Source organism: Sus scrofa, chromosome 6 (assembly GCF_000003025.6).
Source record: "Sus scrofa isolate TJ Tabasco breed Duroc chromosome 6, Sscrofa11.1, whole genome shotgun sequence".
Classification (NCBI taxonomy): Eukaryota; Metazoa; Chordata; class Mammalia; order Artiodactyla; family Suidae; genus Sus; species Sus scrofa.
Genome location: NC_010448.4, coordinates 1,843,440 through 1,858,622, shown reverse-complemented (window position 1 = coordinate 1,858,622; position 15,183 = coordinate 1,843,440). Strand labels below are relative to the sequence as shown.

The window sequence follows — 15,183 nt, the reverse complement described above, 5'->3', positions numbered from 1 at the left end:
ACCAACAATCTATACAATTCAAGAACAAAAAAACCAACAACCCAATAGAAAAATGGACAAAAGACCTGAATAGACATTTACCCAAAGAAGATATACAGACGGCTAACAGGCACATGAAAAAATGTTCAACATGACAGATTATTTAGAGAAATGCAAATCAAAACTACCATGAGATACCACCTCACACCAGTCAGAATGGCCATCATTAATAAATCCACAAATAACAAGTGCTGGAGGGGCTGTGGAGAAAAGGGAACCCTCCTGCACTGCTGGTGGGAATGTAAACTGGTACAGCCACTATGGAGAACAGAATGGAGGTACTCAGAAAACTAAATATAGAACGACCATATGACCCAGCAATCCCACTCTTGGGCATCTATCCATACAAAACTATCCTTGAAAAAGACACATGCACCCATACGTTCACTGCAGCACTATTCACAATAGCCAAACATGGAAACAACCTAAATGTCCATCGACAGATGAATGGACTAAGAAGATGTGGTATATATACACAATGGAACACTACTCAGCCATAAAAAAGTGCCATTTGCAGCCACATGGATGGAACTAGAGACTTTCATGGTAAATGAAGTCAGAAAGACAAATACCATGTGCTATCACTTACATCTGGAATCTAATAAAAGGCACAAATGCACCTTTCCACAGAAAAGAAACCCATGGACTTGGAAAACAGACTTGCGGTTGCCACGGGGAGGGACTGGGAGTCCGCGGTTAACAGATGCAGACTACTGCATTTGGAATGGATAAGCAACGAGACCTCGCTGTGTAGCCCTGGGAACAATACTCAGTCACTTACGGTGAAGCATGCAGGAGGATAATGCGAGAGAAAGAATGTATGTGTGTTTTGTGTGACTGGGTCACTCTGCTGTACGGTAGAAAACTGACAGAACACTGTCAACAAGTTACAATGGAAAAAATAAAAATCATAAAAAAAAAGATGCCAAGAGGAGTTCCCTGTGGCTCAGGGGTTAAGAATCTGGTATTGTCACTGTAGTGCCCGAGGCTGCTGCTGTAGCGCAGGTTTGATCCATGGCCCAGGAACTTCCACATGCCACGGGGACAGCCCCCCCAAAAAGAAAAGCAAGATGCCAAGAGGAGTTCCCACTGTGGCTCAGCAGGTTAAGAGCCTGACATGGTGTCCACAATGAAGCGGGTTCAATTCATGGCCCCACTCACTGGGGTTAAGGATCTGGCATTGCCACAAGCTGTGGTGTAGGCTGCAAACTAGGCTGGATCCCATGTTGCTGTGGCTGTGCCGCAGGCCAGCAGTTGCAGCTCCAATTTGACCCCTAGCCTGGGACCTTCCACATGCCACAGGTGCTACTTTAAAAAAAAAAAAATAATAATAAGCAAGGACAGATTGGTTCTGCAGTGAGAACCAGTTTTCTATTTGTTTTCTTCTTCGTCTTTTTAGGGTAGCACCTCCATTATCTGGAGGTTCCCAGGCTAGGGGTTGAGTCAGAGCTGCAGCTGCTGGCCCACAGCAATGCCGGATCCTTAACCCACTGAGCAAGGCCAGGAATGGAACCCGTGTCCTCATGGATGCTAGTCCAGTTCATTTCCGCTGCACCATGACGGGAGCTCCCTCTTATCTGTTAACACAGGAAATCTCTCTGGAAGATTCTACAAGGAACAAAGATGGGACAGAACTGCATGGGTTCTTGGGTAAAAAAAAACTTAAAAAAAAAAAAAAGGTGAAATAAAAGGTATCAGCACCCAGGTAAAGGAAAAGAACTTGCCAGAACCTTGAAATGTCCTGTGTCTTCCCTGATTGCATGGGGGGAGGGGAAGAGGAGCTGTTTTATCTAATATCCTTTTGCAGCTTTTCATTTTTTCTATTTCCTACTGTCTACTAAATTTTGTTAATTTAAAAGATTACTGAGTTCTCTTTAATAGAAACTGCTTAGCTGAAGAGGTGGGCCGAAAGCCAGGTTCCAGGAGGCTGAGGAACAGCTAAAGGTTGGGCCCAGAACAGCAACACCGACTCCACGGAGCCCGGCCGTATTCTCCATCGCCGGGTGCGGGTGTGGGTGCAGGTGCAGGTGTGTGTGCTCGCGGGCAGGCACATGCGCGCGCGCACAGAACAGCACCTACGGGAGAGCCTCTTTGCTTTTAATGACGTGTCGAGGGTGTTCTTAAGGACGGCATAAGGACACATTCAGACACGCGGGGAAACCCTGGAGGTCACACGTTGGCCTGGGGAGGTGGGGAGCGCGCGAAAGGGCAACGGTCAGGCCTGCGACCTAACAGCGGCCCCGAGGAACCAGAAAGATGGGCGCAGAACAGGCCCGAGGAGCGGCCCGCGGGACAGAAAGGAGGCCTCTGCCCCGCAACTGGAGCGAGGCTGGGGCGGGACGGGTGCAGACGCTTCGAGGGCGGGCTCGGGACTCCGCCCGAGGAACCTGCGCCCCCCAGCCCGGCAGGGCGGTCCGTCCTGCGGGGACAGGACTCCGCCCTTGCCTGGTCCCTTACGGGGCTGCAGGCGCCAGGACTGCAAAGACCTTATTGCAGGGATTCTCTTCTCTTCCCCTTAAATAACTTTAGGCCTTCTAATCCGGAGCAAGGCAAGCCGAGGGAGAGTTAAGCACGCATTTTACTAGTTCTCGAAAACGCCTCCTCCTTTGTGTCAGGGCCACAGGGCTGCCACCGCCAGAGCAGCCGTCCTCGACGGGAGGCCCACAGAAAACGCCTCCGGAGGCTGGAGAAAAACCGTCTTGTGGAAACTGATTTCTGACTTGTGTGTGTCAAGGTTAAAGTCCAACATCAGGAACCCTTCAATCATCTATAAACGAATCAGTAAATGACAAAAGCACTTACACAACTAGAGAAGCAGTGTTCTAAGAAGTAGTTTCTAGTAGCGTTAAAAAAAAAAAAAAAAAAAAGATACCCAAAAGATTTTTTTCTATAATCTACTTAAGGTCTTTTCTTGGGCTGCTTCTGCAGCACATGGAGGTTCCCAGGACAGGGGTCCAATCGGAGCTGTAGCCGCCGGCCTACACCACAGCCACAGCCATGCGGGATCCAAGCCGTGTCTGCAACCTACACCACAGCTCATGGCAATGCTGGATCCTTCACCCACTGAGCAAGGCCAGGGATTGGACCCGCAACTCTTGGTTCCTAGTCGGACTTGTTAGCCACTGCGCCACTATGGGAACTTCCAATTTCTCTTTCTTTTTAAAAAGAAACTTAATATATATATTTTTTTCTTTTTCTTTTTCTTTTTTTGCTTTTTAGGGCCACATCCTTGGCATAAGGAGGTTCCCAGTCTAGGGGTCTAATTGGAGCTACAGCTGCTGGTCTGCACCAGAGCCACAGCAACGCGGGATCCAAGTCCCGTCTGCAACCTACACCACAGCTCATGGCAACACTGGATCCTTAACCCACCGAGCGAGGCCAGGAATCAAACCTGCGTCCTCATGGATACTAGTCGGGTTTGTTTCCACGAAGCCACAACAGGAGCGCCCCAATTTGCCTTCTGATTTCCTAACAGTCTCTAAGGAGGTCAGCAGTCACCCATTTAGCAAACAAGCAAAATGCACCAGCTTAGGTCCCATCTAGCTTCCTATGAAATCAGCAAACCTACACGTGAACTTGTTGGGAAAAAAATGTATTATACATCAATCCCAAACATCCTCGATCAAAGAGGAAGGTAAATAAAGACGGAGGAAGGTACAAGGACTGAGGAAAAAATGGGTAAAATAAAGCCCAAGCCACCAGTGAACTCCAGAAACTGCTGAAGCCACAGGCTCACATGGGTGGGACCTGAGTGCGGTTCTGACGTGCGGGGTGGCAGCACAGTCCCGCGTCTACAACCACCCTCCCGAACCACATGGACGGGGAACTCGGGGGTCTGTGGGGCTGAAGAAAGCACAGGCAGATGAGCGCCTGTCAGCACCCAGCCTGGATTTACACGCGGGCGGGCAACGGGCAGGCATGAGCCCCCCAGCCGCGCCCCCAGCCTCACACTGGACAACAGCAGCCGCCCTGCGACTCCAGGGGACGTGCCTGGGTTCCCGTCTTCAGCGACAGCACAGCAACAGGAAAGAAGTCAAAACTGCACCCCGGGGCGCCTCAATTCCTACATCATACACTTCGCCGCAAAGGAGGACCGCCTTTGGCCCTGGAAAAGAGAAGCCTGGCCAGGGGAACAGGGAAAGATGCCATGTCCGGCAGCCGGGAGCTGCAGGCCCAGCTCGCCTCCCCTCGGGCCGAACCGCAGCCACTCCAAATCCCTCCTCCTGGAGCAGCGACCCCTTCCGGCTGCCCCAGGCCAGGGCTCAGGGTTCAAGGAGACAGCAGAGGAAGCCAGCTCCACCTCTCAGGACAGACCCGCCAGGGTCTCGCCTCCCAGCCGCGACCCCTTCACCTGCTCTGAAAAGCGAGGCGGCGAGGCAGCTGTGCGCGCCTTGGGCAGGAGATGCCCGGCAGGCTTCTTCCCAGCCTTGGTGTACAACCCCGGCTTCTGCCCTGCTCGCCCCGCGCCGAGAGCGCCAGAGTCGGCGCCCTGGATGCCCCTGGAGGAGGGCCGCCGCCTGCCACTCTCCCACGCGACGCGCCCTAACTACACCGTGTCCACACCTCCCCACGTGGTTCTGTTGGGATCCCAGCCACAGGATTCGGGAACACGAGGGCAGGAGGGACTCGTGGCTCCCCGCTGGCGTCGAGCCCACAGAGCTGACCCTCAGTCCTGAGAGCAGAGTGTCCTTTGCCTCACGTCACGGCTGTTGCTCTGGGAGGCCAGGGAGCGACCTGCAGGTCTGCACCCACCGCCAGGGTTCCTGACGCCGAGAGCCAGCGCCCTCCGGAGAGCCTGGTGCTGGCAACTCCCCAAAGACGGCTGGGTGAGCAGCGTGCAAGGGGCTGAGAACCTACCAGCCACGGAGGAAACAAGTCTAGCACAGGCAGCGGAAACAACGCACACAGCCATCCCGACGAGGGCACCAAACGCGGCCCAGGCACACGACGGCAATGATTCAGCCCAACTGGAGGGAGGTGCGACACAGGCGGCCCTAACGCGAGCGGTGCCTGAGAAGAGTGTGCCGCGCCAGCAGCCAGCCACCACACACAATGTCCACAACAGGCAGGTCCACAGGCACAGAGCTGACGGGCGGTGGCAGGGTCGGGGGGAGCACTGCAAACTGGTACAGCTTTCTTTCGGGGCGACAAAACACTCAGGAATTAGACTGCGGATGGCTGCAAGAGGCTGTCTGAACCACGGCATTACACACATCAGAGGGGGGACCTTTATGATACACAAATTAAAACTCATCAGAGCTATTATTTTAAAAAAACCAAGCCTAGGTCACAGCACTTTCTCAGTTACACAAAGAAAAGACTGCCAAAGATCAATTTAAACTTTTTCTATATTCGAATAAAATGGACGGAGGGGGCGTAAGTTCAAACCAACAGCAACTGCAGGGCACAGCTGTGTACCTGTCCGCTCCCAGCACAAGGCAGCTTTCCTTTCCGAAAGCAGCAATGTCTGTTTCACCTTCCTCCCACGGTCAAACTGCCACAGGCCCTTGGCACGAGGGGTACTTTGAAGAAGCAAGTGCAAACAGTAACCACATTAGAAGATTTAGTGAAAAGAAGCATCCCTTTAGATAAAGAATAAAAAACAATTAACAACTTTTTCTCTAAAAGATAAACCCGAAGTCTCTAAGCTCCGAAGAGTTCACAAGGAAACACAACATCTTCCAAAAGAAATGCAAACAGAGCTTTCTCAGCACTGGCACTAAACATCAGACTTAGAGATACCGAGGAGACAAAAGCCTGGAGTGCTAGATTTCACTAGTTGCCCCTCCAAGCAAGAAAGGGTCTATCAGGGTCAGGCCTTAACCTGCAGGCAGCAGAGCAACAGAGAGTTAAACCTGAGTGAGCTCAGCTTTGCAGGGGCACAGGGGATGGGCGAGACGCTGAAACGTGGGAGCCTTGGCCCCAAGGTTACTCATCGTGACCTCATTATGAAGGGTCAGGCGGACGCCCCCCATTTCCCAGGGATGAACACAATCAACTGTCAGCTCCAAGCAACTGTGCCTTCCAAAGTCAACTGAGAAAACACCGACACTCCGAGACCGAAGTACTTCACTCCCTAACCGTGTGCCTTGCTCAAGTTATGGCTCTTCTTTAAAGAACCAGAGGACTGGACAGAGGAGGGAGCGCCCACTGCACACCTGCTGGGCATGTCACGCGCCACCGCACAGGACCCCCAGGCAAGCCCATGAGGCAGGTAATCTGCCTTCTCTCCAAAGGGGAAACACAGCAGGAGAGGTCACCCAGCAGACCCATTCCCACCCAGGACCCGCAGGGGTGAGGCCCACCCCTTCCTTTCACCAAAGGGATTTCCGGCTGGAGAAAAGGCCCTCTCCCGAACAACAGCTGCTCCAGCTTCGGCTCACTGCCCCGCCAAGACCAGCACCACCTCCCGCTTTTACGAAGGGATGCAAAAGTATCCCCTTCAGAAGCTGGTCCGGATGGTGGGACAGCCACAGAGGTCTTCAGTTTAGTGACACTAGCTGAAGACAAAGCTCGTGAAACTGGCTCCGAGGGACGGAAACCCCGTGAATGGGGACACTCCACTAGCACCCCAAAGCCTACTGAGCTCCCTGCGGACAACCACGTTTCAAAGACCCCTGCTGTCCCTTTGTTGTAGCCGGAAGAACATTTTTTTCTGCCCACCCAGTGCACATGGGGTTCAGGGTGAGATGAGAACACACACTTAAAAGACACGACAGATTAAAACCAACGTAGGTACCACAACCACGACTTAAAGGAAGACGTTAAAAGAGAAAAACCACAACCTAGGGCTGAAAGCTTACAAACCACCACTAGGAAACGAGACCATCGAAGTTTTCATTCAGGGGAGCCAGACACTGTCAACAGGCGCTGAGGCACTGGTGCAGCTGCAATCTTGTACTTCCAAGGGAAAGTCAGCGTCAATCCAAAAAAACCCCAAACAAGACACCACCCGTGGTCAAAGATAAATCCTTTTTCCAGGGGGCTGCAAAATAAGCTTGAGCCCCAAACGCTTCGTGTTTACACAGTTTGGGAACATTCAGACAAAAGTTCACATTTCTAAGTGAACGGCCACTATGCACTTCCTGTTTAATTGGGAACAGATTTTCAATCCCAGTCTGACTCCCAATCAGCCTGGGATTTGTTTCTACAAAGGAAGGTGGGTCATGGAGAAATAACTGTTTCACAAGCATTGAAGGCTCCAAGCCTGTTTTTCCGACTGTTAGAGTAGCCTGGTTTTTTTTGGGGGGGGGAGGGTTGTTTTTTGGTTTGTTTTTTTAGTAGCCTGGTTTTCAAACACACACAATATAAACACGGATATGCATACACCTTCGTAAAAATATACATACATACGTGCACACACACAGATCCATCCACAATGCATATTAATTCAAGCACACGTGGACTCATGCACACGCACACACTGACACACGTGCACACGGCGGTCTGCAGCCGACGCCGACCCCAGCCTCGCGCCCCTGACACCAGCCCCGAGCCTGCCGGGGAAACGGGCATCTAGGCCTTGGGGGTCCCCGCGTGGCGCCCCGCCGCTGTCTTCTAAGGTTCAGTGCCCTCTAATCTCCAGCTCGCTAGCAGCTTCCTTTTCCGATAATAAACACCAGATTTGGAAATACCAAGGCGACACAATGTGTAACGGTTATCTGTCGCCCAAGAGCCCGATTAAGGGGACAAAGGCCTTATCTCGCTTCCAGCGGAAGAGGTGTACCAAGGGCTCGGACAGGCCGCGAACGCCCGGGGCGTTCTTCCCCCGACCGCGGAGCCCCCTCCCCCGGCTCGACGGGCCCCAAAGGGGCGCGGGGTGCCCGGCGGGGTCTCGGGGTTCGCGTTTAGCGTGCGAGGTGGGGACAGGCGTTGAGGCGCGGGGCACCGAGTGACATGCGAGGTGGGAGGCTGGGCCGGCCGGGAGATGGCTGGCTGGGTGGAAGCTTGGGACGCGGGCACGCACCTTGTGGCAGGCCGGGCAGGTGGGCAGCGCGCTCTTGCCCCCGGGGCCACCGCCGCCACTGCCGCCGCCGCCGCCGCTCAGGCTGCTCTGGATCTGCGTGAGCTCCTGGCGCAGCACCTGCTTCTGGTGGAAGCTGAAGGCCGGGTGGTTGGAGGCCATGGTGAAGAGCAGCAGGAACTCATCGCCCGTGCGGCCCTCGTTGAGCTGCAGCCCGTAGTTGTGGATGATGGAGTCGATGTGCGTGAGCGTGCGGTAGAGCACGCCCGCCGCCTCGCGCTGCTCCGAGCCCAGCAGCGCCAGCGACACCAGCAGCTTGCTGCGCACCACCTCGTCCGTCAGGTTGGTGAGACTGCCCAGGTCGGCCGGGTTGTTGGCCTTGATCTCTGAGTCGCGCAGCGAGTGGTAGTCCTTGCGGGCCAGGTCCTCGAGGCACGAGCCGAGGAAGCGCAGCTCGAGCGGGATGCACAGGTCCAGCAGGCCGCACAGGAACTCCACGCGCTGCGGCGACGGCAGCTCCGAGAACCAGCGGTACACGCCGTCCCTCTGCAGCGGGCAGCGCTTCTCCACCATGCTGCCGCCCGCGCCGCGCCGCCACGCGGGGCCGGGGGCCGCCGCCCGGGGCCGAGGCCGGGGCCGGGGGCGCGGGCGGGGGCGGGGGGGGCGCGGCCGGGCGAGGGCGAGGGCGGCCGGGCGCTGCGGGCCGCGCCGGGGCCGGGGCCCGGGCCGGGGACGGGAACGGGGGCGCGCGGCGCGGGCGAGACCCCCGCCAGGGGCCGGCGGGCGGGCGCGCGCGGGGCGCCGGGGGGGCCCGGGGCGGCCGGGGCGGCCGGGGGCGGCGAGCGACCTCGGGCCCCCCGCTCACGGGCGGGCTCCTGGCCCGCGCCCGTCCCCGGCGGCGGCCGGTGCGCGGCGGCGGCGGCGGCGGCTGCTCCTCGTCGTCGTCGTCGTCGCCCGGGAGGCGGCCGCCCCCATCTCCCCCCGCGCCGCAGGGTCTGTCACTGCGGGCCGCCCCCCGACGGAGCCGCCCGGGCCATGCCGCCGCGCCGCCGCGCTGGGCCGACGGCCGTTACCCGGGACGGAGGCCGCGGCGGGCTCGGCAGCGGCGCTCGGAGCGGGGCTCGGAAGCGGGCGGCGGCGGAGGGATCTGCGCCGGCACTCGCCGCGGCCTCGCGCCTCTGCTCCCCGCGCCGCGGACGGATCCGGGCCGAGCGCTGCGCTCGCTGCTGACGGGCGCCGGGACAAGGCGCAAGTGGGCGGGGTGGCCGCCTCTCGCGACAGCCGGGAGTCCGGGCCCGCCCCCCTCGCTGATTGGCTCAGGCTGCGTCTTCTCGGACCTTGATTGTTCCGGGTCCCCAATCCGATTCGCTCCTGCGCAGACCACGCCTCCCGGGGGCTGTCGATCACGTTGGGACCGCCCCGGCCCGCCCCTCGGCGACCGGTGGAGTCCATTGGCTGGCGGGCCGGGCGTGCGGAAAACCCGGGGCGGATTTCTGGCTGCTTTTGTTCGCGCAGATTTGCGTGGAGCATTGTTTTAGGTGAAGGCCGGCGTCCAGCTTTCCTGCTTTATTCCTGAGCGTCACAATAGGGAGGTAGCGAGTGTCTTCGAAAAGCCGCTGGAGCGGGCCTCCGGACGCCTGCGTCGCCGTCCCCGCTCGGCCTCTGCGAAGCTGTGTGACCTTGGGCGAGTGGCTTGCGCTCTCTGAGCCCCGGGCGCCTCCCGCGAAAGGGAGGGTGATGACAACCGCCCCCTGGGCCCGGTGAGAAGGTCGTGAGCTCACAGAGGCCGGGCGCCCGCACCTCTGAGTCGGCTGGCCTGCCTCAGGGTGTGACGGGAACAAGGTTTGTGCAGAAACCTCGCCCAAATGGAGCCATTAAGTCGGCCTCCTTTCAGCGGGTTACTTCCTTAGCTCAGAGAACCGAGAGACTGCAAGTACACCGGCCAGGGTCAGGGAGCAGGAGGAACGCCTCACCCCCGCATTTGCATTGGTACGGATTTGGGGATAGGCGGGGGAGAAGCTGATGGCCCAACCACGCAGTGTCTTCCAACTGCAGCTAGCGGTCTGCCCTCCCCAGATAAGAAAACCGAGGTCCGGAAGCAAGGAATTCCTTCTTCCCTGCTCTTCCCAGAAAACCCTTCTTCTGAGTGCTGAGGTCTAGGACGGGCCTGTTTCTATATTCGTTCAGCTAGCTACATGGGCACAGGCCTGGTGAGCGCCAGCTTCTGAACCCCAGGGAGCCCCTTGCAAGCAAAGCCTGCCCTCCTGCCCTGCGGCACTGCCAGCCTGGTCCCGGCGGTACACAATAGAGATTGGTTGAATAAATGAATGCCTTTCTTTGGGACATGGTCTAAGGGACTAGAAACTTCCTAAGTAGACGTTCTGCAACCTTGGGATTTCAAAGTTGCACAAGACATTGTGGAGCCCTGGTTGGGGAGGGAGGAAAACTTACTCCTGAGTCTCCCTGAACTACCTGGCATTCTTGGCCCCCCCGGGAAGGAGCAGGCATCCAGGTGAAAGTCAGCCTAGGTTCCCAGGTGTATTAGCTCCTTCCAGGCAACAGAGTCAAGGGCTCTGTGTCCCTACCGGGTTTCTCCCGTCCAGACCAATTTCCACGAATAATGGAAATAACCCCTGTTCTCTTGGACCTCACTTTCTCAAGTGATTCAAGGGAAGTGGCCGCATTCCAAAGTCTGCAGTCTTTAAGACGTGAAGGAACCTGAAACCTAAAACAGTTCACCTTTGCTTTCTATTGATAAATTAAGTTCCTTGGAGTGGAAAGATCTTGAGACCTTATCGGTGCTGGAGATGCCCTCAAATCCAGGCCAACCTGGCTGTCAAACCCCTAAACTCTGGTGCCCGTCAACCTGGATTCCAGTCCCAGCCCTAGCCAGCTGTATGACCTTGGCTGTTGCTTCAACGCCTCTGAGCCCCAGTTTCCTTATCTGTAAAAGGGAGCTGGGAACCCTGCCTCCCAGCTGGCCGAGGAGGTCAGAGATGCTAACAGGAGCCCTCGCAGCTGAAACAAGCAAGCCGCAAGCGACTGAGTCAAGGTCTCCTAGCTCCCAGCCTCCTTCTTGACTCTTCTGCCTGTGCTGCTAGCTATTTCATGTATGGACTGGAGTGAAGAGTGTCCCCCAAAAGGTCACGTTCACCTAGAACCTCAGAATGTGACTTTATTTGGAAATAGGGTCTTTGCAGATAGAATTCAGATAAGAATCAAGATGAGGTCACAGACTAGAGTGGGCCCTATGTGAGATTGTCCTTATAGGAGACAGAAAAAAATAAGCAGAGACTCAGGGGGAAAAAAAAGGCAATGTGAAGACAGAGGCAGAGCTCTGCAGCCGAGACAAGCCCGGAGCCACCAAGAGATACAAGAGGCAGGAAGGATCACGGCCTGAACGACCCTTGGACTTGGTTCTGGCCTCCAGAACCATGAGAGAATATCTCTGTTATTTGCCACTCCTCATTCTGGTGCCCCAGGAAACTCATCTGCTCCCCTTTCCCCCTCAGTCTAGCTGCAGTCGAGTTCAGTTTAATTCAGCGGGTATTAAATCCTGTCCTGCAGGGATCTGGGGCTTCTAAGGACAGTGAGACCAACCCTCGACTTCAAGGAACTGATGGCCGGGACCCTGAGGTGGTTGGGCCACCAGTTTGCGCAGGAGCTTTCTCTTAGGCACACTGTCCCTGCCCTGGGAAGCAGCCAAGGGTCTCCGGGGAGGAGAGAGGGCGCACGCTGACTCGGCCCGGCCCCGAGGCCCTGGTTTTCTCTGCTCTCCCTGCCACCAGAGCTCCTTCCCTAAAACAGCCTCCAGCCCTGGGCCCTCTGGAGCTTCTCACTGTCCCTCTCTCTGCAGCAGGGGAGCCCTGGCAGCCACGGGACTTGACTGTTACTTCCGCTGCCTACAAAGTGGAGGGGCTGGGGGCCAAGGGAGGAGACTGGTGGGCATCCATCCATGTGAGCCGAAAAGGGGGCTGCAGGTAACCAGGAGGTGGGGCCCTGTGCTCAGTGAGGAGAGAAACCCCCCCAGCACTGAGTAGGACAGCACGTTCACTTGTTCCTGCAGGTGGTACCTGCCACGCGGTTAACTCTGGGCTGGGATGCCCCCGGGGAGTTCACTGTCTAGGCTAGGACAGTACGTCTGTCTGCATTTTCCGTAGAGCTGGGATGGAGCACACGTTTTTTAGAGAGAGATTTTGGCGTTCAGATTCCCTAAGCAAATGATTTTGCAATGAAGCTATGATGTGCCTGGGTTGAGTTCTTGCGTCTGAATTAGTGATTTTAATTACTACCGTAGGCAGGGACCAGGCAAGAGATGGGGCACCTGGACTCGGGGTACAGCACACCCCCCCCGCCGCCGCCCCCACCCAGCCATGGCCTGGCTTCTCTCTCATTTAAAATCCAGCCAGAGAGGAAGAGCTCAGAGGCCAGGTTGTGCTTAGGAAATGAAAACAGAATTAAGATTGTGACTCCGAGGAAGACGAGGCTGCCTTAAACCACCACGCGGCCAGTGTACACTCAGGTTCGGAGCCTGGACTCGCCGCACACTTTGCCCCACGGCACCAGGCCAGGCGGTGCATGCTCTCCGTTTAGATGTTTCCACTTGTCCTGGGCCCTGCCTTCTGTGACTGAGAAAGCAAGGGGACCCCTAAACGGGCCGGCCCTACAGAGTGGATCCCTAATCCTTCTGCGGGGCCCCTGGTGGTGCCTCTGCTCCCGAGAGCCTGGTCCTTACAGCGCTGTCGTTGGTCCCATTGTAGAGACCTGGGCTGGTCAGCTGTGGGCCTGTGGGCATGCGGTTCGTACGTGTTAGAGCCAAGTCCAGACCTAAGTCAGTTGCCTGGACTCTGTTCCTCGGGAGGAAAGCACAAAGGTGACATTTCTGCAAACTGGAGGTTCCAAAGGTGTCTGTGGCACAGCAGCTCTTCCTAGATGTGACTGCTGATTAAGTCCTCCTAGGGTCGTAAATGGCAATTGTCCCCAGCCACTCCCAACCTTGTTTCTGCAGGGCCCAGGCTCTCCTCCAGGGCAAACCTGCTCGCTTTCTTTCTCTCTCTCTTTTTATTTAAGGGCTGAACCTGAGGCAAAGGGAAGTTCGCAGGCTGGGGTCCAATCAGAGCAGCAGCTGCCAGCCTACACCACAGCCACGGATCTGAGCCGCATCTCCGACCTACGCCACAGCTTGCGGCAAGGCCGGATCCTTAACCCACATCCTCGTGGATACTAGTTGGGTTCTTAACCTGCTGAGTCAAAACGGGAACTGCCAGATCTGCTTTCCAGGTGTCTTTGACCTTGGCCTGGCAATGGTATCTCCGCAGTAGGAGTTACCCGGGTTCTGACTTAAGATGCAGATTCCTGAGCCGGACCCCAGCATTTGAGTCAGACTTGTTGGGGGGCAGGGTCTTGGAATCTGCATGGGGCCGGGTCCCTGGGGGGCACACGGAAGTTGGACACCTCCCATTGGGGGAGGAGTTCTTGCTTCCAGGCTTCTGGTGTGCTTCCCTGGGCCTGCAGTCCCGGTAACAGAGTCACAGATGCATCACAGCCGTGCCGTGCAGCAAGGATCTCCCTAGTTTATAGATGGGAGATGGAGGCTGAGAGAGGTCGGTCGCACCCAGGGAATCGTGAACTCCCACCGTTAAGTTCTGCAGCCTCATGCATTTGTGACCCACATTTCTCCGTCTTTACCCGACGGCTGCGATATCCTCTGAAAGCTAGCAATTCGCTGCCGCCCTCGGTTTTGTGTGTTGAGGGGTTGTGTTGGTTTACCTTTATTGCAGAAGTTTTCAAACAGACCCACAACTCAAGAGAACAGTCTCGTAACGCCCTCCATCCCTTGGCCCTGCGCCAACAGAGATGACGTTTTGCCATTTTTATTTCGTCTCTTTCTCCCTGGAGTGAGACAAATACATGTATTTCCTTTCTGGGGTATTTTTTTTTTTTCTTTTTAGGGCCGCACCCGCAGCATATGGAGGTTCCCAGGCCAGCAGTCCCAGTAACAATCAGTCACAGATGCATCACAGCCGTGCCGTGCTGTGGGTCGAATCAGAGCTGCAGCCGCCGGCCTCCACCACAGCCTCAGCAACGCAGGATCCGAGCCGCGTCTGCAACCTACACCACAGCTCACGGCAACGCCGGGTCCTTAACTAACTCACTGAGTGAGGCCAAGGATCAAACCTGAAACCTTATGGTTCCAAGTCGGATTTGTTTCTGCTGTGCCATGATGGGAACTCCTCTTTCTGGAGTATTTTAAAACAAATAAACTGGGGATTGTATATGCATTATATATAAAACCGTTGTTTTGTGTCACTGTGAGGGAATATATGCGTCTTGTAAAGAGGCCATAGCTCACTGAAAAACACCCTAAAAGTCAAATAATGTCACTTTTCCATCATAACCAATGTGAGCGTTTTAAAGTATGTTTTTCTAGGCAGTTTGGTATTCATGTCTGTCTATCTCTGCACACCTGTTTCTGCAAAAATGGTATATTTGGAGTTCCCATTGTGACATAGCTGAAACAAATCGACCAGGAACCGTGAGGTTGTGGGTTTGATCCCTGGCCTCGCTCAGTGGGTTAAGGACCTGGCTTTGTGGCCGTGAGCTGTGGTGTAGGTTGCAGAGGCAGCTCGGATCCTGCGTTGCTGTGGCTGTGGTGGAGGCCGGCGGCTACGGCTCCACTTCAACCCCTAGCCTGGGAACCTCCATGTGCCGCGGGAGCGGCCCTGAAAAAAAAGGACAAAAAGACAAAAATGGTATATTCCTTGGAAATAAGATTGTGCTCCGCATCTTACAGTCTGTCTTTCCCACCTCACAGCGTACCCCAGATGTCTGCCCACGTCTCTCTTGGGCATCTCTTCTGTGTGGTTCTCAAGGGCGGCCCAGAAGCTTGGGTAGATACGCCGTGGTTTATTCAGTTAATCCCCTCCCGTTGGGCATTCAGGTTGTTTCTGTGCCCTGTTGACTGAGTTTCAAAAGGCATTTCTGCGGGCCCTGGACTTTACCTGCCCCGCCCTCTAGATCCTGCGTGGGTTTCTGAGAATGACCAGGCAGCAATAGCGTCCTGGGCACTGGGTGGCTTCCCAGAACCCTTTTAGTCAGGATTCCACTGTTTGGTTTCAAGTCTCAAGACACAGGACACACCCGGACTCAAGTGTGGGTGAAAAACACATTCCAGAGGCAGA

At 55.9% G+C, this 15,183-nt stretch overlaps 1 protein-coding gene across 2 annotated transcripts in view; it reads right to left on the bottom strand.

Annotated features, from left to right (window-relative positions):
• The window catches only part of ZCCHC14 (zinc finger CCHC-type containing 14), a 67,628-nt gene extending 58,979 nt beyond the window's left edge, over positions 1 to 8,649 (bottom strand). For both annotated transcript variants that reach the window (XM_003126814.5, XM_005664297.2), the window contains exon 1: positions 8,006 to 8,649. In XM_003126814.5, the coding sequence (XP_003126862.4) occupies positions 8,006 to 8,575 (570 nt within the window). In that variant the 5' untranslated portion in view covers positions 8,576 to 8,649. The remainder of the gene's footprint in view (positions 1 to 8,005) is intronic.